Here is a 22097-nt window from a genome sequence, read left to right on the forward strand (position 1 = left end):
AGCCCATTTATCCCTTCCTGCCTCTGAGACCCCAGGTGCCACCTGCTGAAAAGAGTACCGTCTCGGTGCAGACGAGCAGGTCCCTTGTCACCAGGCACAGTGACAAACGGGGACAGGGAACGCCAGGGCCAAGGCTGTGTGGACTGGTAACCTTCACCAGCTGCCCAACCAGTGCCCGTCCTCCTGCAGGCCCCTTCCCCCCGAAGCCCATCTCACGCTGGACACCTCCCCCAGCACCCCAGTCTCACCCTGGATACCCGCTCCCACTCCACACACCCCCATCTGCACCTCGGATGCCCCTCAGGCTGCGATTGTCTGCAGTTCCTCCTGTCACCCCCACCAGACTGAGGACTCCTTGAGACAGCCCTGTGGGTTCTCCTCTCCGAGATCTGGGCTCAGAACACAGAGGGCTGCAAGGATTGGCTGCATTAATGAGTGATGACAATTTTAATTAGTTTTTTTGAGTTTAGCTTGCAGATTAGGTCGTTAAAAAGGCTTATTATCCCAAACAATTTTAAATTATAAATGAGTTGTGAATGTCATGAGTCGCAGTAATTCCTGAGCGAATTGCATACATCCTTTCCAGGACCCTTGGGGGAACTAAGAGGGAAATCCAATTTGTTGTTTTTAAGTCATCTCTTAATCACTTAATAACAGGAAATCTGATATTAGATTAATCTCTTCCTTCTGTTTAGACCCATGCTAAAGGCGCCACTGGGAGAACTTGGAGCTGGCGTTCTTCGGAACCTCAGAATTGTGTGTGCCTGTGTGTGTGTGTGCGTGCCTCTGTGTGTGTCTGTGGGTGTCTGTGTGTCTGTGTGTGTGTGTGTGCCTGTGTGTATGTGTGTGTGTGTGTGCCTGTGTGTGTGTGTGTGTGTGTGTCTGTGCCTGTGTGTGTATGTGTGTGTGTGTGCCTGTGTATGTCTGTGGGTGTCTGTGTGTGTGTGTGTCTGTGCCTCTGTGTGTGCCTGTGTGTGTGTGTGTGTGTCTGTGCCTGTGTGTGTGTGGAGGAGGGGAGGGCTGGAAGTCCCTGGCCCGGCACACAGCAGGTGCTCCTGGGAGCCAGGAGGTGGCCTGCGGGGCTGGGGAACACAGGTGTGACCCCTGCCTTCGGGGAACAGGGCTGGACAGGTGGGTGGGAGGGACGAGAGGCCAGAGAACATTCCTGATGTGTGACTTTACCAAGTACCTGCAACACGAGAGCGTCTTAGCAGCAGAGCAGAGTGGGCCACAGCGTGCGTGCGGACTTTTGAGTCTTTCTCGAGTATTTTCACCTTCAGATGACTTCAGAGCCGACCCACAGCTCATTAGTTTCCAGGAAAGGCAGTAAGGCGGCCGCCAACAAAGGCCGCAGGAGGAGACTCCCAGGGCACCTGTGAGGAAGGAGGACTCGTCCTCCCCTGGAGCCGAACAGAGGAGGTGGAGGCGTGGTTCCACCGTTTGAATCCTGGAACCTGGTTTCGCCATCTGGACGGAGAGGAAAGAGGCCTGAAAGCGAATTGTGAGACTCAACTCCAGAAATTTAAGATGTAATACAGACAGGAGAAGAAAGGATGCCAAAACACACACTTCTGCTGTTTGCTGAAAGATATGTTTTCCCCGGGAGGACCTAGTGACTTTTCTCCTGCGCATCGTCTGGTTTCTGGTTAATTATCTAAAATGGCCAGGTCTTACCCTTCTTAGGTCATGCAAAATCGGTCTCTTGAAATTTAGGGTTGGAATTTTCTTAGCAAATACTTAACCAGAAAAAAGAAAAAAATCCTGCTTTTCTGCTCTGGGCAGTTTCGATGTATCATGTAAATTAATAGATGCCTGGGCCAATATTTGATCTTTTCCCCCAAAGGAAACAAGGCTTCCCTGGTAGCTCAGCTGGTGAAGAATCCGCCTGCCATGCAGGAGACCCCGGTTCAATTCCTGGGTCTGGAAGTTCCCCTGGAGAAGGGGAACTTCAATATTTATGGGCTTCCCTGGTGGCTTAGACAGTAAAGAATCCGCCTGCAATGTGGGAGACCTGGGTTCGATCCCTGGGTTGGGAAGATCCTCTGGAGGAGGGCATGGCGTCCCACTCCAGTGTTCTTGCCTGGAGGTCCATGGAGATGCAGAGTCAGCCACAAGAGCGACTAAGCCCAGGGCAGTTGCCCCGGAGAGAACGACGCGTGGGGTCTTCGCTCGGTGGGAGGGAAGGGCCTCGGGAAGCAGCAGAGATGGTCCCTTGCTGTTGGAGGGTGGTCGTGCCCCTGATGGGGGCCAGGCCGGGTGTTTATTGTCCCGGTAGCACAGGGGTGAGCTCATAGAGAATGTCAGTCCAGCATCTCCGAGGGCCACACGGTGTGAGGGCAGCTGCCTCCCTCGTGGGGAGCCTGAGCTGCCCCCTCAGACCTGGGGAGCTCAGGCACCAAGGGGCCAGGCCCTTAATATAACCTCCCAGTGGCATTTGTAACTTAGAAGAGGGTTCAGTGAAGTTACTCTGCCCGGGACTTCAGGGCCCTGAGGGCGTTGCTGGCAGGGGGCCTGGAGGGTAACCCTAGTCCCCGTCGGATGCTCTGCCCTGTCTCTTGAGGAAGGGTAAGCCTGCGGCGGCTGCTGCCACAGGCTGGGCTGGAGGGCTGGTGCTGTTCCGTGCTGGGGCCCTGCAGGCGAGGGGGCGGGCCGGATGGGTGGCCCGCACTCTGCCCAGGTGCCAGGCCCCCCCACCCCACCACTGCAGCTCCCTCTCTACGGCCTCATTCCCTGGGTTTCTGGACTGAGAGCCCTCTCTGCAGGGGCTCAGAGCCGGGCAGGGTCCGGGGCCATAGGTGTGTCAGAGCCGGGCAGGGTCCGGGGCCATAGGTGTGTCAGAGCCGGGCAGGGTCCGGGGACCTCAGGCGTGTCCCAGCCTGGCAGGGTCCGGGGACCTCAGGCGTGTCCCAGCCGGGCAGGGTCCGGGGACCTCAGGCGTGTCCCAGCCTGGCAGGGTCCGGGGGCCTGGGAACGTCCTGGGTCTTGTCTGGCGTCACACACGCTGTGCTCAGCTCTGCGCTCTCTTACCTGGAGGCAAGGGAAGTGGAATCTGAGGCGGTGGCTTCCAGCCGCCTTTGTTGTAGCCCATTTGCTCATAAATAGGTACAAATTATTGGTATTAGAAACCCTCGCAGCTCCTCTCCTCATTAAGCCTCTGCAGTTAATAATTATTTTCTCTCTGGAAAGCCTTCGTGGGAAACAGCGGAGGAGACGTGGGAGGCTGCCCTTCCTCCCGGAGGCGGGGTGTCCTGGGCGTCCCCGGGCCCCACGCCCTGGGCCCGGGGCAGCAGCCTGAGCCGTGGGAGAAGCAGAGGGGGTCACGGCTCACGAGAGCAAAGACGCAGCCCCACAGCCCTCCTGGGCCTCAGGGGGAGAGCCTGCCGTCCCGCCTTCCGTGTGGGGAGCCAGGAGCCCAGGGTCACGGCAGAGGTGGGCGGCGGGGCAGGGCTGGCTGGGCAGCGTGGGATCGGGGACCGCTGTGACCCGGGGGTCACGCTGCGACAGTCTTGTCTCTTCTGTTAGTTGAAGCCGTCCGAGGCCCACCCAGATTCCAGAGGAAGGGGACACCCGTTCACCTGTGGGTGGGAGGAGGTTGCCACATTTGTGGCTGTTTTAAAACCACACATCCCTCAATCCCATCACTGCCCAGACAGGGAAAACCTCACCTCCTTCCTGTCTGGGAACAGGATCCCCATTCAAGCCTGAAACCTCGGGCCTGCCGCTTCGCCCCTTTCCATCACCCCCATTGCACTCCCATTGCCTTTACAGAACTTTCACTGTTGATTTGAAACAGTTCAAAGCTATGAAATAACAAAGGACAGTTACACTCACACATGCGCAGTGCAGCCTTCCACGCCCCTGAAGCCCCCTGGGTGTCACCTCCCGGTCCTGTCCTGGTGTTTGTTTTGACTCTGGGCCATGTGGTCCTAGATGTTAGGATGCCAGTCCATAGCCCTCAGCTGCTTTCCCCAAATCCCAAAGTCTGAAAATCAGAGTCAGTTCGGTTCAGTTGCTCAGTCATGTCCAACTCTTTGCGACCCCACGGACTGCAGCACACCAGGCTTCCCTGTCCATCACCAACTCCCAGAGTTTACTCAAACCCATGTCAGTTGAGTCGGTGATGCCATCCAACCCTCTCATCCTCTGTCGTCCCCTTCTCCTCCTGCCTTTAATCTTTCCCAGCATCAGGGTTTTTTAAAATGAGTCAGTTCTTCACATCAGGTGGCCAAAGTATTAGAGCTTCAGCTTCAACATCAGTCCTTTCAATGAATATTCAGGACTGATCTCCTTTAGGATGGACTGGTTGGATCTCCTTGCAGTCCAAGGGACTCTCAAGAGTCCTCTCCAAGACCACAGTTCAAAAGCATCAAATTCTTCGGCACTCAGCTTTCTTTATAGTCCAACTCTCACATTCATACATGACTACTGGAGAAACCAGAGCTTTGACTAGACGGACCTTTGTTGACAAAGTAATGTCTCTGCTTCTTAATATGGTGTCTAGGTTGGTCATAACTTTTCTTCCCATGAGCAAACGTCTTTTAATTTCGTGGCTGCAGTCACCACCTGCAGTGATTTTGGAGCCCAAGAAAATAAAGTCTGCCAATGTTTCCACTGTTTCCCCATCTATTTGCCATGAAGTGATGGGACCGGATGCCATGATCTTAGTTTTCTGAATGTTGAGCTTTAAGCCAACTTTTTCAGTCTCCTCTTTCACTTTCATCAAGAGACTCTTTAGTTCTTCTTCACTTTTTCCCATAAGGGTGGTGTCATCTGCATATCTGAGGTTATTAATATTTGTCCCAACAGTCTTGATTCCAGCTTGTACTTCATCCAGCCCAGCATTTCGTGTGATATACTCCGCATATAAGTTAAATAAGCAGGGTGACAGTATACAGCCCTGATGTACTCCTTTTCCTATTTGGAACCAGTCTATTGTTCCATGTCCAGTTCTAACTGTTGCTTCTTGACCTGCATACAGATTTCTCAGGAGACAGATCAGGTGGTCTGGTATTCCCATCTCTTAAAGGATTTTCCACAGTTTGTTGTGATCCACACAGTCAAAGGCTTTGGTATAGTCAATAAAGCAGAAGTAGATGTTTGTATGGAACGTTCATGCTTTTTCAATGATCCAGCAGATGTTGACGATTTGACCTCTTGTTCCTCTGCCTCTTGTAAATCCAGCTTGAACATCTGAAGTTCGCGGTTCACGTACTATTGAAGCTTGGCTTGGAGAATTTTGATCATTACTTTACTAGCATGTGAGGTGAGTGAAATTGTGCGGTAGTTTGAGCATTCTTTGGCATTGCCTTTTTTTGGGACTAGAATGAAAACTGACCTTTTCCAGTCCTGTGACCACCACTGAGTTTTCCAAATTTGTTGGCATATGGAGTGCAGCACTTTCACAGCATCATCTTTCAGGATTTGAAATAGCTCAGGTGGAATCCCTCCACTAGTTTTGTTTGTAGTGATGCTTCCTAAGGCCCACTTGACTTCACATTCCAGGATGTCTGGCTCTAGGTGGGTGATCACACCATCGTGGTTATCTGGGTCATGAAGATCAAAAATTCATTTGGCAGCAAAACCAGACCCAGACCAGTGGGAGGCTGTTGACAGTTTTTATCCTTGTTCGTGTGACTGTTCACACGCAGTCTGCAATAGGATTACCCATTCAAAGGCGAGATCAGTTGTTATGTAAAATGGAATATGCACTGTTTATAACTTCCATATTAAAAAACTCCCAAATTCCAGAACCACCCGGCCCCAGGGGTTTCAGGCAGAGGACCTGGCCCTGTCTCACTGGGTCGTGTCTGTGTCTGGGCTGTGTGCACGGCGCCCGCTGCGTGACCTTACGACGGCCTGCCCCTCCACTCGGCACCGTGTCGGCATTTCAGGCTGTAGCTGGTTCCTTTCACTGTTGCGTGGCGTTTCGTCTGTGAACATTCCATTCTTTTTTAAAAATTTCATTCATTTTGCCTGTGCCAGGTCTGGGTCGCCACATGCGGGATCTTTGATCTTGGTTGTGACTTGCGGGGTCTTTAGTCGAGGCTTGCAGGATCCAGCTCCCTGACCAGGGGTCAAACCCGTGTCCCTTGCACTGGAAGGCAGATTTTTTGCCACTGGACCGCCAGGGAAGTCCCCGTTCCACTGGATCTCTTCTGCTGCTTGGACATCTGTGTACCTCCTGCCCACGGGGGCGTGGTTTCCCCAGCGGTGACTGCCTTGGGGTGATCCCCCTGGAGTGACTCCCCTGAAAGTTTCTCCCCGTCGGGCCTGAGGGTTAGGTGACTCCAGAGTTTTGCAGAGTGATTGGACCAATCACTTTCCACCAGCAGTAAGCAGCCGTGCCTCCCTCGAATGGGCCTGCCGTCACTTGTGGGAGTCTGGCTTCTTCACTTTCGCCAGTCTTTGGGTGTAAATTGGTATCTCACTGTGGTTTGGATTTGCATTTCTCCAATTGCTAGTGATGTCGAGCATCTTTAAATTTGTTTTAGGGCCAGATATCTTCCAGTTTGTGGCTTGTCTCGTCATTAATTTTTAAAATCATATTCTTTGTAAAGTTCTTCTAGTTAATATCAAAATGATACACTTTTCCCCTTTAAGATCATGATTTACATCTTAGGAAATCCTTATTTGCCTCAGATCATAAACAGTAGTTCTGTACAGTTCCTTCTGAAATAGGTTTTCCCTTTCATACTGCTGGCCTTAATTCCCTGGAATTGCTTTTCGTGTTCAGTGTGAGACGGGGATCCAGTGTCATTTGGTCTAGGGTTTCCCTGTGAGTCAGCAGGTGAAGAATCTGCCTGCCAAGGCTGGAGACACAGGAAATACGGATTTGATCCCTGGGTCCGGAAGATCCCCTGAAGAAGGAATGGCAACCTACTCTAATGTTTTTTGCCTGGAAAATTTCATGGACAGAGGAGCCTGGAGGTCTGCAGCCCATGGGGTCTCAAGTCGGACACGACTTAGTGACTTAACAACAATAACAGATAGACGGCCCCGGGCCCACCTGTGGAATGCTCCTCTCTCCCAGCGGCAGCTCGGCCACCTGTCGTTTTCCTGTGCTCGTGGGTCTGATTCTGGTTTCTATCCTGGCTCTAGCTTGCTCCGTGTCAATCCCCTCCAGTTACCGTGGACTCGGACGAGCGGTCACGTCTCCTGCAAGCTGTCCCCCTCACCCTGCCTGGCTGTGCTGGTCTGTCTGTCTTCCTTGTGGATTACAGACTGTCTTGCCAGTTCTGTGAGGGACCCTTTTGGGACCCAGACAGATAAGGCAGTGATTCTTGTGTCAGTTAGAGGAGAAGGGCTGCCCTTTCCATGTTGGCTTTTCCTATCAATGAATATGGTTGGATCATCTTTGTTTCTGCCAATAGTTCAGTTCAGTTCAGTCGCTCAGTTGTGTCCGACTCTTTGTGACCGCATGAATCGCAGCACGCCAGGCCTCCCTGTCCATCACCAACTCCTGGAGTTCACTCAAACTCTTGTCCATCAAGTCGGTGATGTCATCCAGCCATCTCATCCTCTGTCGTCCCCTTCTCCTCTTGCCCCCAATCCCTCCCAGCATCAGAGTCTTTTCCAATGAGTCAACTCTTCACATCAGCTGGCCAGAGTATTGGAGTTTCTGCTTTAGCATCAGTCCTTCCAAAGAACACCCAGGACTGATCTCCTTCAGAATGGACTGGTTGGATCTCCTTTCAGTCCAAGGCACTCTCAAGCGTCTTCTCCAACACCACAGTTCAAAAGCATCAATTCTTTGGCACTCAGCTTTCTTCACAGTCCAATTCTTACATCCATACATGACCACTGGAAAAACCATAGCCTTGACTAGATGGACCTTTGTTGGCAAAGTAATGTCTCTGCTTTTGAATATGCTATCTAGGTTGGTCATAACTTTCCTTCCAAGGAGTAAGCGTCTTTTAATTTCATGGCTGCAGTCACCATCTGCAGTGATTTTGGAGCCCCCCAAAATAAAGTCTGACACTGCTTCCACTGTTTCCCCGTCTATTTCCCATGAAGTGATGGGACCGGTTGCCATGATCTTCGTTTTCTGAATGTTGAGCTTTAAGCCAACTTTTTCACTCTCCTCTTTCACTTTCGTCAAGAGGCTTTTTAGTTCCTCTTCACTTTCTGCTATAAGGGTGGTGTCATCTGCATATCTGAGGTTATCGATATTTTTCCCAGCAATCTTGATTCCAGCTTCTGCTTCTTCCAGCTCTGCGTTTCTCATGATGTTCTCTGCATAGAAGTTAAGTAAGCAGCATGGCAATATACAGCCTTGACATACTCCTTTTCCTATTGGGAACCAGTCTGTTGTTCCATGTCCAGTTCTAACTGTTGCTTCCTGACCTGCATATAGCTTTCTCAAGAGGCAGGTCAGGTGGTCTGGTATTCCCATAATAGTAGTTTATCTTTTTATTCTTTTTGTTTATAAAGGGCTTCTGTATCTTTTATTGGATTAGTTCTTAAGTGCAGTCTATATTCGTTCTATTGTAAATGATATTTTAAAAATTGTGTTTTATGAGACTTGTGATTTAGTATATAGGAAATGAGCTAGATTTTTCTTTTTCTTTTTTAAGGCATCCTTTGAGATTAAAAAAAATTTTTTTTTTTTTAAATTTTGACCGCACCATGTGGCATGCTGGATCTTAGTTCCCCAACCAGGGATCGAACCCACACCACCTGCACTGGAGTGCAGAGTCCTAACTGTGGACCGCCGGGAAGTCCAGATGTTTTTGTCTCGCTCTTTAGCTACCTTGCTATGTGCTCTGGTGCGTTCTGACGGGTTGCCTGCAGAGCCTGTGGAGTTTTCTGTGTCGTTCGTCGCATGATCTGTGAGTAACGATGTGACATCTTCATTCACTCATCCATGTGCATGGCGCTGACCGGGCCTCCAGGACGACGTGGAAGTGGACGTGGTGGGCACCTCTGCTGAGTGCGCTGTTTGCTGTTGTGTTTATCATCTGAGGGAAGTGTCCGTCTCGCCGTTGTTTGCTAGCATCTGTGTTAGGAGTCATTGCAATATTTTACTGACTCTTTTCCTCTATTTATTGAGATGCAAATATGCTTTTTATAAAAAAGTGTTATGTTAGCACATTTTCAAATGTTAAAGTCTTAAGATAAATCCAACTTGGTTTTGATACATTGTTTTATTTTTAATAATTATTAGATTTCGTTTTCTGCTTTATTTTTAATAATTATTAGATTTCGTTTTCTGTTTTATTTTTAATAACTATTAGATTTTGTTTTCTGTTTTATTTTCAATAATTATTAGATTTCGTTTTCTGCTTTATTTTTAATAATTATTAGGTTTCGTTTTCGTTTCCTTTTTAAAGGGTTACTACATTTTGTCCATGAGTGGTGTGGCCTGTACTTTTTCTTTCCAGTGCTCTCCTTGTCTGATTTCTGTCTTTTTTTTTTTTTATAGTTTTGTTTGTTTATTTTTGGCTGTGCTGGGTCTTCGTTGCTTTTCTCTAGTTGTGGAGAACAGGGGCTCTTCTCGTTGCGGTGACGGGCTCCTCCTTGCGGGGGCTCCTCCTTGCGGGGGCTCCTCCTTAGGGGCACAGGCTCTAGGGTGTGAGAGCCCAGCAGTTGTGGCTCCCAGGCTCTAGAGCTCAGGCTCGGGAGTTGGTGGTTCACCCTCTTAGTTGCGGCACATAGGGTCTTAGTTGAGGCATGTAGGGTCTTCCTGGGCCAGGGTTCGCTCTCCTGTCTCCTGCATTGGCAGGAGGATTCTTAACCCCTGAGCCAGGGAAGCCCTCTCCTTGTCTGACGCTGGTGTCAAGGTTACGGTAACCTCACAGGATGGAATCTTTCACGGCTTCTGTAACAAATGACCACAAGTATGGTGGCTGGAGACAACCTGGATGTATCCTTGCTCAGTTCGCTGGGTAGGAGTCCGGCACAGTCTCACTGGGAAGAAACCGGGTTGTGGCAGGCTGCGCTCCTGTCTAGACGCCCCGGGGGGACTCTCCGCCCGGCTCCTCCAGCAGCCAGAGGCGCCCCCACCGCAGGCTCGGGCCCCCTCCCTGTCTGCGCAGCGGCGGTGCGGCATCCCTGTGCCTTTCTCTCACTGCCTTCTCTTCCGCTTCTCGGGGCCCTGTGGTCACACTGGGCCCACCTGGATGGTCTCCCTGTTCCAGGGTCAGCCTATCAGCAGCCCGACCCTTCGTGACGTAGCGTGACACACTCACGGGTTCCGGGCCTCTGGACTGGGCCTCATCTGGGGAGGTGAAGCATTATTTTGCCCACCACGCAAAGCCACAGACAAAGATTTACACGCGTGCCGAGTAACAGCAGGGGGTCCCCTCCTCACCTGTCCCCCACGAGCGCCACTGGGGCCCACGTCTCCTGCCCAGAGGCTTCCTGGGTCTCCTGCTTCTTTGGAACCTCCCGGACTGCCTGTGGGCTGCTCGCTAACTGCAGTGACTGAAGAGGCCCCGGCAGCGCCCATGGGCTCAGCAGCCTGCAGGGTTAACAGTTAACAGTTAACTGGGTTAACAGTTTCATCTTTACTGCCCACTGTAGTCTCGGGCTGACCTGCCTGGGGCCGCAGGACATATGAGTGACCCTCGGCAGGTGCCGGGGCCATGTCACCCTGATCACCCTGGAGGTCGTCGCTCAGCTCGGAGCCAGGCAGGACAGGGCACTCACCAGTTCTTTTTTTCCCCCCAATTTTTTAAAATCAGAGGATAACTACTTTACAATACTGTGGTGGTTTTGCCGTACATCAACGTGGATCAGCATTATGTGTGTGTGTGTGTCCCTCCTTCCTGACCCCCCCGCCCCCTGCCCACCCCATCCTCCAGGTTGCCACAGAGCGCCGGCTTTGGGTCCCCACGTCGTACATCGAGCTCCCACTGGCGGTCTGTCTTACTCGTGGTAACGTGTAGGTTTCAGTGCTGCTCTTCCGAATCTTCCCACCCTCTCCTTCCCCCACTGTGTCTAAAATGTCTGTGTCTCCTTTGCTGCGCTGCAAGTGCACATTCCCTGAAGAAAACCAGAGTTGAAAAAGACACGTGTACCCCAATGTGCATTGCAGCCCCGTTTACAACAGCCAGGACACGGATGCAACCTGGATGTCCATCACCCGATGAACGGATAAGGAGGTTGTGCTATACACAGTGGGATGTTACTCAGCTATAAGAAGGAGTGCGCTTGAGTCACTAGTTCTTTGAAATCCATTTGGACCTGAGTCTTTGTCGTGGGGGAGCTTTGGCCGATTTCCTAGGATGGGACACAAGAGTGGCCTGTCTGGCTCTGGCAGGGCAGAGTGAGGCCGGACTGACTCCACGTTGGCCCCGACGGTGGAGGGAAGCCCCACTGCACTGCTGGAGGCATGGAGCCCCTGGGCCGTCCTGCCTGACGCCCAGCTCCCGGGTCTCACCACCAATCTCAAGCCAAAGAAGAGTCCAGAAACCTCCGTGTGGTCTCCCAGAGCAGGGCTGTCACCTGGGTGTGATTCTGCCCCCGTGGACGTCTGCCGAGGTCTGGAGTCGTTTGTGTTTGGGGCTGCTCAGGGGTGGGTGACCACCTGGCCTGGGAGTGCTGTGTCGCGCCCTTAGCGCCCGGGCCGGCCCCCAGCCGCAAGTTACCCACCCCTACCCTTAGTGTCCGCGGGCTGCCCACGGTGCGGGGGCCCAGCCGGATGCTGAAGGCCCTGCCTCTCCGCCTTTCTCCCCCGAAACGTAACACAGCCTCTGTCCCCAGCGAGGAGTGTGGGAGGATCTGACTGCTGGCTTCCTGTGCCGCCAGCGAGGCTACGCATTGTTCAGCCAGTGCTGGAAATAAAACAAAACCCAGGAGCAACAGCGGTCCCTGACAGACGCTCCACGAGACCCCGTCGGAGCCGGGGCTGCCGCTGTGTTTTCACTGAGGGTGTGTGCTAGTCTCTTTCGCAACGTTCAGTTGACAGTGTAAACAGCCGGCCTGGCCTGAGCGGGAACTCGTGTTTTCACCGTCACCATGGGTCAGAACGTGGCTCCCAGCTCTGTCAAAGCTTCTGCTCCCCGCTGTCGGCTCATCTCCTCTGACTCAGTTCATCAGTTAGTTTTAAGAAAATCCTTCTTACAATGCCTTTTTCTTTTTTTTGGCTGCACTGCTTGCCAGATCTTAGTTTTCTGACCAGGGATCGAACCTGTGCTCCGGGGAAGTATAGAGTCCTAACCCACTGGATTGCGAGGGAGGCTCCACAATGCCTTTTAAAATAATTTCTTTCCTTTTGGATAATCTCATGCAAGATAAAACTATACTCTTTATAGGGTGAATCCTTAACTCTTTTTTCCTTTTTAATTATTGAGGCGGCATTCACATCACGTCGTAGAATGAGCCGTTTCAAAGTGGACGCCTCAGTGGCATTTGGTACGCTCAGGGTGTTGTGCAACCACCCCTCTGTCTAGTCCCCAGATATTTCCATCACCCCAGGGACACCCACACCCACCAGCAGGCCCCACGCCCGTCCCTGGCAGCCCCATTTGGTTTCTGTTATTACGGATTTACGTGTTCTGGACAGTTCATGCGTGTGAAATTGTAGTGTGTGCTTCTGAGACGGGCTTCCTTCCCTGAGCGTGTTTCTGAGGTTGTCAGTTCTTCGTCTCCCTGTGTCTGAGTTCGTCATATGGAGGCACCACATCTAGTTTCTAGTGTTTTTTTTTGGACCACATCTTGTTTAGATAGGATGCATCAGTCCATGGGCACGTGGGTTTCCACTTCCTGGCTCTTGTGAATCGTCGTCGGCTGCGCCAAGGACCACGTACAAGATTTTGTGTGGATATATGTTTTCATTTATTTTATATTTCCCCTCGGAGTAGGATTCGGGGTCAGGTGTCAATTACATGTTTAACTTTCTGAGGAACCGATCCTTGACTCTTAGGTGAAAGTGCTTATCTTGACAAGAATGCGTCTCAGCTCCCAGCTTCTGTAGCCCAGGGTCAGAGTGGCGGCTGGGAGCTGTGAGAAGCCTTCCTGGAGGTAGTGAGGCCTGGTACGATTTCAGCCTTCCAGAAGGTTCTGTCCGGCATGGACACAACGCACTGTTTCATGGGATAACTCGATATTGTGGATGCTGAATTCGACCCTGGGACAGGAGCTTCGCTCACACACGAAATTAGGAGAGGGCGTCTCTGAGTCAGAGTTATCCCGTATCAGAAAGCTTTACAGTAAAAAATAAAAGTGGGAGTGAGAGGAGAAGGCAGCTTTGGGATCTTGGCTGTTTCTTTATTCATTTCTTCATCCTTCCTGTTTGTTTGTGTATTCATCTTTCTTATTCAAACTGTAAAATTTATAACATAAAGGCTGTCGTTCAACCGTTTTTCTGTGTACAGGTCCGCGGCATTAAGTCCACTCACACCGTTGTGTGACCGTCAGCCCGTCCGTCTCCAGGACGTGTTCATCTTGTGCAGCTGAGACCCTGTCCCGCTTAAACGCTAGCCGCCCCCCACCCCGGCCCCCGACACCCGCCGTCTGCTCTGTGTCCGTGAGCTCGGCCGCTCTGGCTGCCCCGTGTCCCTGGGCTCACACGGCATCTGCGCTTTTGTGTCTGGTCCCTCTTGCTCAGCGCTCTGTCCTCAGGTTCCTCCGTCTCATACCTGTGCCGGGACCCCCTCCTTTGTAAGGTCTCCCCGATCCTTGTGCCTCGTGAGGCCGGGTGTTTCCTGACGAGTGTCGGGCGTGTTGGCCTCACTTGATGATCTGGTGATGTAGCTGGACCTGTGCGGGTACGATGAAGCTAAGCACGGTCAGGAGGTCCTCCTGGACTCGGGTGGGTCCCGATCCAGCACTGGTGTCCTTTTAAGAGGGGAATCTGGACACACGACCCACGGCGTGACGTGAGGCAGAGGTGTCTGCAGGCCGAGGACTGCTGGCAGGCACCGGACGCCAGGTCAGCACCAAGGGACCGGTCATCCCTCTGAGCCCCTGGGCGGAACCAACACTGCTGACCCTTGACTTTGGACTTCCGGTCTCCGCACAGAGAGGGTTGGTGTTTTCTGAGCCCCAGGCTGCGGGCCGGCCGTCCCGACACGCCTGTGTCCTGAGGCCGCGGCCATCTGGGCCCTCCTGCCTTCTCCATGCTCCATGCTGGGAAGGCGGCTGCCCTCCGCCGACTGACCCCATGCCCCGGCCTCCTGGGGCCTTCCTGTCTCACCTTCCGCCAGCCCAGCTCTGTCCCCTGCCCACTGAGGGCCCCCGGCTCTGCGGGCACTGAGACGGGCGGGGCTGAGCGAGCCCAGGGTCTAGACTGTGGACGACGGCTGCCCCCTGACCAGAGCCGAGCTCGTGGACGGGCCCCTCCCTCCATGAAGACCTTCGAGGCCCCCTCGCCTGTGGTCTCTGGGGTTTGTGGGCGGTGCCCACTGGTGGGTGCCCCAGCCCTGCAGCCCTTCTCCTCTGTCTCTTCTCTGTGACTCAGGGACCATGAGGGGACCTGGCTGAGCTGGCGAAAGCCCTTCGCCCTCCCGGCTTGGAGGCCCTGGTTCCAGCCCCATTTGCAGCCGCGGACGAAGGACCTGCAGCTCAGGCCCGGGGAGTCCTGCGGGAGCTCCCTGGTCTCCCAAACAAAACAGGCTTCTGAGTGATCGACCAGACGGCTGCTCAGGCAGAAGCAGGTGAAAGGCCCCTGAACATCAGCGACATTCCTGACCAGAGCTTCTGCAAACAGTCAAGATCATCCAAACAAGGAAAGTCTGAGAAACCGTCACAGCCGGAGGAGCAGGGGACGAGACGCCTACACGTCTTATGCGGTCCTGGGACGCCGAGGACAGGAGGCGAAACCGAAGAAAGGACAGGGGAGTGCGGGCTCCGGTGAACAGTGTGTCCATCTCGCTTCATTCAAATACACACCCCACACAGTGTGATAATAAAATTAACTGTGGGAGTAACTGGGTCCTGAATATTCACTGGAAGGACTGACGATGAAGCTGGAACTCCAGTACTTTGGCCACCTGATGCGAAGAGCCAACTCACTGGAAAAGACCCTGATGCTGGGAAAGATTGAAGGCGGGAGGAGAAGGGGACGACAGAGGATGAGATGGCTGGAGGGCATCACCGGCTCGATGGACTTGAGTTTGAGCAAGCTCCGGGAGTTGGTGATGGACAGGGAGGCCTGGCGTGCTGCAGTCCATGGGGTCACAGAGAGTTGGACTCGACTGAGCTCCTGAATAACAGGACACTGGATGCTCGGTATACAGGACCTCTCTGCACTGTCTGTGCAATTTTTCTGTAAACTAAATCTACTCTAAAATAAAAGTTTTCCTTAAAATTTAAAAACAAACTAAAAAAGTTTTTGATTTAAAAACAAATTCAGCAACCCAGACAGAATCCCTGTCAGCACTGAAGTTTTTGCTCCCCATGCTAGTGGCTCTCTGGACTTGCGTGTAAACATGTGTGTTGTGTGAAGAGTGACTTACTTTTGCCCCCTAACTTCACGTTGTCTGGGTCTGCCCTGATGCCTGTGGAGGGGGATGTCACCCAGTCGGTGTGGCTGAGCTGAGCTGCACGGTGCAGACAGCCGTCCTTTTATTTTGTGGCTCCCTGTTGATGGGCAGTCGGGTTTGTGCTCCTGGAGACTCAGAAATCCAACCCAGATGATGTAAACTCAGAGCAAATTCATTGTCTCCAGGACCTGGTTGTCCAGGACAGTCCATGGTCTTGAAATAAATTAATGGTAAGATTAACAGTAAGGTGCATAAGCACCTTTGACGTGAGTTAATATTCAGTGCTGTTTTCTGGTCATAACCTGGCTCCTTGGTCCTGGATGTTCCTCTGTGCTCTGCCCTCCTGGACTCCCTGTGGGAGGGTCTGAGCCCTGGACCCCTGGGAGGGAGAGGGCAGGACAGCTCAGAGCACATCCAGATGGCCTGAGCTTTTGAGCTTAAAACCAGCATGACCCTCGAATCTCGGACCAGAACCCATCTGTGTGTGGTTTAAGATTAAAAGAATGTTTCATAACAAGTGCTACCAGGAAAGAATATCCTATGTCTCGTATTATTACATTGGGCCTTTGCAAAAAAAAAAAAAAGAGAGAGAGAGAGAAAAGAAACACCCGCAGAAAAATAGCTTGGATGGAAAAATGAAGTCTCTGAAACTGTTGGTGCTAATGTCAGTCTTGGGGTTAAAGAGATGCCGCTGGACAAGGTTTTTCCCTTCCCCCCTCTGCTGCCCCCTCCCACCTTCCCCCGAATGTTTGTCCAGCGGCCTCTGAGTGCCAGGGACCGCTGTAGAAGTGACAGGTGCAGCAGGAACAAGACCTACAGGTTCTTGGTCCTCACGACTTCACTGGGGGAAGAACGGACATGAACAAATAAATCAGGCCGCGGCCGCTCCTATGCAGGAATTAAAGTGGGGGTGTGGCAGAGCATGAGTCGGGGGACGCGGAAGGCCCCTCTGATGGGGGTCGTGCCGCTGAGTCCCGGGTGGCCCAGGGAGCAGCTACCAGCGACAAGGATGCCGTGTTCCAGGCAGAAGATGCGGCGCGCAGGGGCCCTGGGGCAGGGGGGTGTCTTTAAGACAAGGGAGGGTGGTGAGGATGGACCACGCAGGACCATAAGGACCGTAAGGTGTGTGGGCGCTTCCCTGGCGGTCCAGTGGTTAGGACTCCATGCTTCCACTGCCAGCGGCCTGGGTTCAGTCCCTAGTCAGGGAACTAAGATCCCGAAAGCAGAGCAGCACGGCCGAAAAGAAAAAAAGTCAGCCTTTCCAGGTTATCGTGAGGACCAGGTGGAGCCGTCAGAGGGCGTTCACTGCCTGACCTGCTAGGCGGTGGGTGTGGTTACTGGGGGAGCCGGGGGCCCCTCCACCAAGCATGAGTTCTCAGGTGTGAGACTTGGCTTCCCAGGGTCTCAGTTTTTCTCGCCTGTCAAATGGGGTAATGCCGGCTTCTCTTAGAATCCCTGGGAGTCTCAGGTTTGCACCCGAACGTGTTGTGACTTCTGCAGCGGTTACGTTTCTCCGCTGTCTGGACAGGTTTGTGACTCAGGGTTCCCCACAAGTGGCTTCTGGCTCCTGGGTGTCTGAGGAAACCCGTCCCAGGGCAGAAGCTCCCATGCTGTGCCTGCCGTGCCTTCTAAGGGCTCCCAGCAAGCTGAGTGTGGTGGCGGCTGTGCCGGGTCCAGAGGGACAGGGTGGCCTCCCGGGCTTGTCGCCTCACCGCATCCTCTCGGGGGTCCTGAGGCTTCCCAGACTCGGGCTGGAAGGTGGTCCCTGGCCCCTGACCGTCCGGGGGCACAGCCCAGCTCCAGCTCTGGGAGGGTGGGGCCCGCCGGGGGCTCAGAGCTTGCCCAGATGCCCCAGGGAACCGGGGCGGGGGTGCTCACGCAGGGCACAGGCTGCACCCGCATTGTGGGGCATCCATCTGGGCTGCCGGGACCCAGAGCCGAGCTGAGTCACAGGGATGAGAATTTGGCCAGGTGTTTCTCGGGCCCCAGAGCACGTGGTGTGGGCGGTGGACGGGAGCAGGTGGAGGTCCCTGAGCATTGTGGCTGCACCTCAGGGCTGCCCTGGAGGTGACGGAGCTGCCCTGTGGCCATCGTGGCCGGAGCCAGTTCCTGGGGCAGCCGCTGGACAGCCCGCCTGGTTCTGGGCTGGGAACCTGGGGCATTGCTCAGCCTGGTGACCCAAACCCTCCGCCGTCTCTGGCCACCAATTCCTGAGGACCTCCCTTCATGAGTGGTCATTTGTGTTGGCTGAGAGGCCGTGTTCTCCTGTGTCTTCCTAAAGCAACACATGGTGAGCTTCTCCTGGATGCTGGGCTTCCCAGGTGGCGCCCGTGGTAAAGAACCTGCCTGCCAGTGCCGGAGACATAAGAGACATGGGTTCAGTCCCTGGGTCGAGAAGATCCCCTGGACAGGGGCATGGCAACCCACTCCAGTATTCTTGCCTGGAGAATCCCACAGACGGAGGAGCCTGGCGGGCTGCAGTCCATGGGGTTGCAGAGTCAGACACGATTGAAGCGACTGAGCACGCACGGGTGTGTTTAGATGAGCAGGACACAGCCAGGAGGAGAGAGGCCGTCAGCGCAGCAGAGGTCAAGGCCGTACCTGGGCGGGGACCGTGCTGGACACCGTGGGCTCTGAGCTGGGCTGGGGGGTGGGTGGGTGGCTGGAGCAGGTGCAGAGAGAGGAGAGAGCAGGGAGAACGGGGTCTCGGCGTCCCCCCGCGTCTGGAGGAAAGTGTGTGAGGCCAGAGTCTCAGGCAGTGAGGGCTGGGTTGTGTGGTGAGGGTTGAGATGTCCTGATGAGCTGGGGGGGCGGCTCCCCTGGGGGCTTCTGAGCTTGATGGGCGTGACGGGAGCTGTGCTTTCAGAAGCCGAGTGCTGGGGGAGGAGGGAAGCAGGCCCTGGGATGCGGGGTCAAGGTCGTGGTCACGAGTGGGCAGGGGCCTGGGGCTCGGGGGTGCCGGGCGAGGGGACCGGGCAGGCAGGCTTCTGAATGACCCCCCACCTTCTGTCTCACAGACGGCATCCACAGCGTGGTGGCGCTCTGCACCCTGCGGGTCACGGTCATCACGGACGACATGCTGACCAACAGCATCACCGTGCGTCTGGAGAACATGTCTCAGGAGCGGTTCCTGTCCCCGCTGCTGTCGCGCTTCGTGGAGGGCGTGGCCGCCGTGCTGTCCACCACCAAGGACGCCGTCTTCGTCTTCAACATCCAGAACGACACGGATGTGAGCGCCAACATCCTGAACGTGACCTTCTCGGCCTTGCTGCCCGGCGGCGTCCGGGACAAGTTCTTCCCGTCGGAGGACCTGCAGGAGCAGATCTACCTGAACCGCACGCTGCTGACGGCCGTGTCCACGCAGCGCGTGCTGCCCTTCGACGACAACATCTGCCTGCGGGAGCCGTGCGAGAACTACATGAAGTGCGTGTCGGTGCTCAAGTTCGACAGCTCGGCGCCCTTCATCAGCTCCCCCACCGTGCTCTTCCGGCCCATCCACCCGGTCAACGGGCTGCGGTGCCGCTGCCCGCCTGGCTTCACCGGCGACTACTGCGAGACCGAGATCGACCTGTGCTACTCCAGCCCCTGCGGCGCCCACGGCCGCTGCCGCAGCCGCGAGGGCGGCTACACGTGCGAGTGTCAGGAGGACTTCACAGGTAGGGGGCCCCCCACTTCTCCCCGGGGGGCTCGGGGGCGCGGGGAGGCCCCGGTCACCTGTGCCTCACACCAGGCTTCCAGCTCACAGGTCAGAGTGCCCGGAAGTTTCCTCCGTCCACTCCCTTCCTGAGGGACGTGGCCAAAGGCTGGACCCCGGGTCCCCGGGTGTTGGCTCTGCTTCCTGACCACAGCTCCGGGGTCTCCACTGACCCGTGCTATTTAAGCCACCCTCTTAAGCGTCTGCCTGCAATGCGGGAGACCTGGGTTCCATCCCTGGGTCGGGAAGATCCCCTCTGGAGAAGGAAATGGCACCCCACTCCAGTATTCTTGCCTGGAAAATCCCATGGAAGGAGGAGTCTGGTAGGCTACAGTCCATGGGGTCGCAAAGAGTCGGACTGAGCGACTTCATTTTCACTTTTCGCTTTCTTTGGAAGGACAGTGGAGGAAGCTTGGGCAACCAGAGCCCACTGAAAATCTATCCAGATGAAATGACATGTGTTTTGTTTAAGTGGCTTCATTTTCTTTTAAAGATTTTTTTTTGATGTGGACCATTTTTAGTCTCCGTTGAGTTTGTTACAATATTGCCTCTGTTTTATGTTTTGCCTTTTTAGGCCACATGGCACGTAGGATCTTAGCTGCCCCCCGACCACAATTAGCTGCCCCTCCCCCGACCACCAGGGTCAAACCCACATCCCCTGCCTTGGAAGGCGGGGGTCTTAACCACTGGACCACAAGGGAAGTCCCTAAGTGGCTTTGAATTTAAAGTAGTTCATTCCTGATTTCGAGTTTAATTGGTTATAGTGAAACAGCATAGGAACCTCCCTGGTGGTCCAATGGGTAAGACTCGGAGCTCCCAGGGCAGGGAGCCAGGTTCGACCCCTGGTCAGGGAACTAGGTCCCACGTGCTGCAACTGAAGATCCTTCGGGCTGCAATAAAGATCCAAATAAATAAATATTAAAGAAATTAAAATAGCATAACTGGGATAGAAACAGTGAGCCACTAATTGTTGGGATCTGGAAAGATGACGTTGGCTTTTTCATGCCTCGTTGTCGCTGTAGAAATTACTCATCTTCCCTGCCTCCAATATACGCTTCGCTTGAGACATCCTCATCTGTCACCAAAATGAGTCTTTCTAAAGGCAGCCGATGGTTGTTTTTAAAAACAAAAATCCTACCGAAAGCAGCCCAGAAACACACACTCTTGCTGTGGTCACGTAGAATCCAGTCGCCCGTTCGAGAAACAAGTGTTCTGAGGCAGATGGTGACCGTCTGTCTTTCTGGAAAGTTCTCTGAGGTCAAGTGGGACCTGACTCGGCCCGGAGGAGGCTCTGAGAGTCTTCTGTGGACCATGTCCTCGGTGGGCATGTTTTGTGTAGACAGTGGGGAGACCGTTTCTGCGCGCGTGGGGCGTGGCCCGGATGGAGCCCCGGCCAGGGCTTACGGGCACAGCAGGTGTTCCGGGAGCAGGACGAGCATGAGCCTGCGGTGGGGACTCCAGGGGCGGGAGGCAGGCAGGCCGTGCTCTGCGCCGAAGAGGAGGAACCACTGCTGGAGGAGGCGGTGTCTGGCAGCCTGGGGAGCTGGCGTGCGCCCCGGCCCGCTGCGTCTGAGCCCAGCCTGGTTATAACCCGCTGGCACGTCTGTGGCAAGAGAGGCTTGATTGCCCGCCCTGGCGCCCCTCAGCCGTCTGTGTCCATCTGTCCGTCCATCTGTCACGTCCGGCCCTGCCCATCTCTTCTCCATGGTCTCCCAATTGTTAACTGTAAATTCCTGGCTGCCCTGGGATCTGGTGATGAGCAGGGAAGGTAAAGGGGACCCCGGGGCCCGAGCCCACACCTGAGTCATCAGGGCTGTCGTCATGCCCAGGAGCCGTGCCACGGACACGCGGGTGGGGCTCCACCCCTTCCTCCCCTCCCACTCCTCGCCTGTTCTGTTCCGAAGTCCCTGCCCAGTTGTGCCAGCCGTGGTCAGCCCTCCACACAGTGGGGAAATGTTCCCCGCCTCCCCGCCAAGCTGGGTGTCTCTGCCTCCCTCCCCATCGCATGGCCTAGATGGGGACTGGGTCCACAATGACTCCTGCTTCCAGCGGAGAAGCCGTGGCCCCAGGCCCCTGGGACAGAGCCTGGTGCCCTCCAGGGAGTCAGCCAGTGAGCGGTCATTTGCTAGCTCAATGAGCATTAGTTGAGTACCTGCTGTATGCCGGCCAGCGCAGGCATCAGACCTGCCCCGCCCAGTGGGGTGGGCCACCCAAGGTTGCCATGCAATCGGCCGTCTCCCTGGTGGAGACACATGACGGTAGGGGCCACATGGGGGACACCCCAAGCACCCCAGACTCTGGCGGCTTCATCTTGAAGATGGCCAGCGTGGGGGGTGCTCTGTCCTGATTGAGCAGACCAGCGTGGCCTCGTAGCCGCAGCCACAGACCTGGGCTCCAGAAATCCCAAATGTGAGCTTGAGGCCACATCTGGGCAGGGTAAGCAGAGGCACTGGGGACCCGTGGACCCTGGGTCCTCTCCACAGAGGCATCAGCCTATTGGTGGGAAGGACTTCCAGACTTCTCAAGTTCCGTTTTCATCACCAGAGTCATTTCTAGAGAAATTATGCCCGGGAATGACCCGGTGTGTCATCGCTGCTGAAAGGTCCTGATGGGCAGGGGCCTCATCTGAACGTCCTTGGTACTGAGTAGTCGTACGCATTTCCCTCCGAGATAAGGCTGAGTCAGACTGATTACTCCTCCTGCATCCCCCTTCCTCTCTTTCTTCCTCTCTCCCTTTGAAGCCCTGCTCTCTCGCTGGAGGTAATTGAGCCCATTTATTCCTGGTGAAAGCCGTGCTGTCGTCACCAGCGTTTTATTACTGGCTCCCGGGTAAGGCGAGCTCCGGCCTGGCGGGAGGGAAGCTGGAAGGGGCCCAGGACCGCCGGAGGACCCCGGCTTCCTGTGTTGCCGGACGGGAGATGAGCTGGGTGAAGGAAGGTATCAGTTAATTTCAGGAAAAGCTCATGAATCTGATGCTG

General features: G+C 54.5%; 1 protein-coding gene across 2 annotated transcripts in view; it reads left to right on the top strand.

Annotated features, from left to right (window-relative positions):
- The window catches only part of CELSR1 (cadherin EGF LAG seven-pass G-type receptor 1), a 144573-nt gene that overhangs the window by 35404 nt on the left and 87072 nt on the right, over window positions 1–22097 (top strand). For both annotated transcript variants that reach the window (XM_027540486.1, XM_027540485.1), the window contains exon 2: window positions 18443–19081. In XM_027540486.1, coding sequence (XP_027396287.1) covers window positions 18443–19081 — 639 coding nt within the window. The remainder of the gene's footprint in view (window positions 1–18442; window positions 19082–22097) is intronic.

This window comes from Bos indicus x Bos taurus, chromosome 5 (assembly GCF_003369695.1).
Source record: "Bos indicus x Bos taurus breed Angus x Brahman F1 hybrid chromosome 5, Bos_hybrid_MaternalHap_v2.0, whole genome shotgun sequence".
NCBI lineage: Eukaryota > Metazoa > Chordata > Mammalia > Artiodactyla > Bovidae > Bos > Bos indicus x Bos taurus.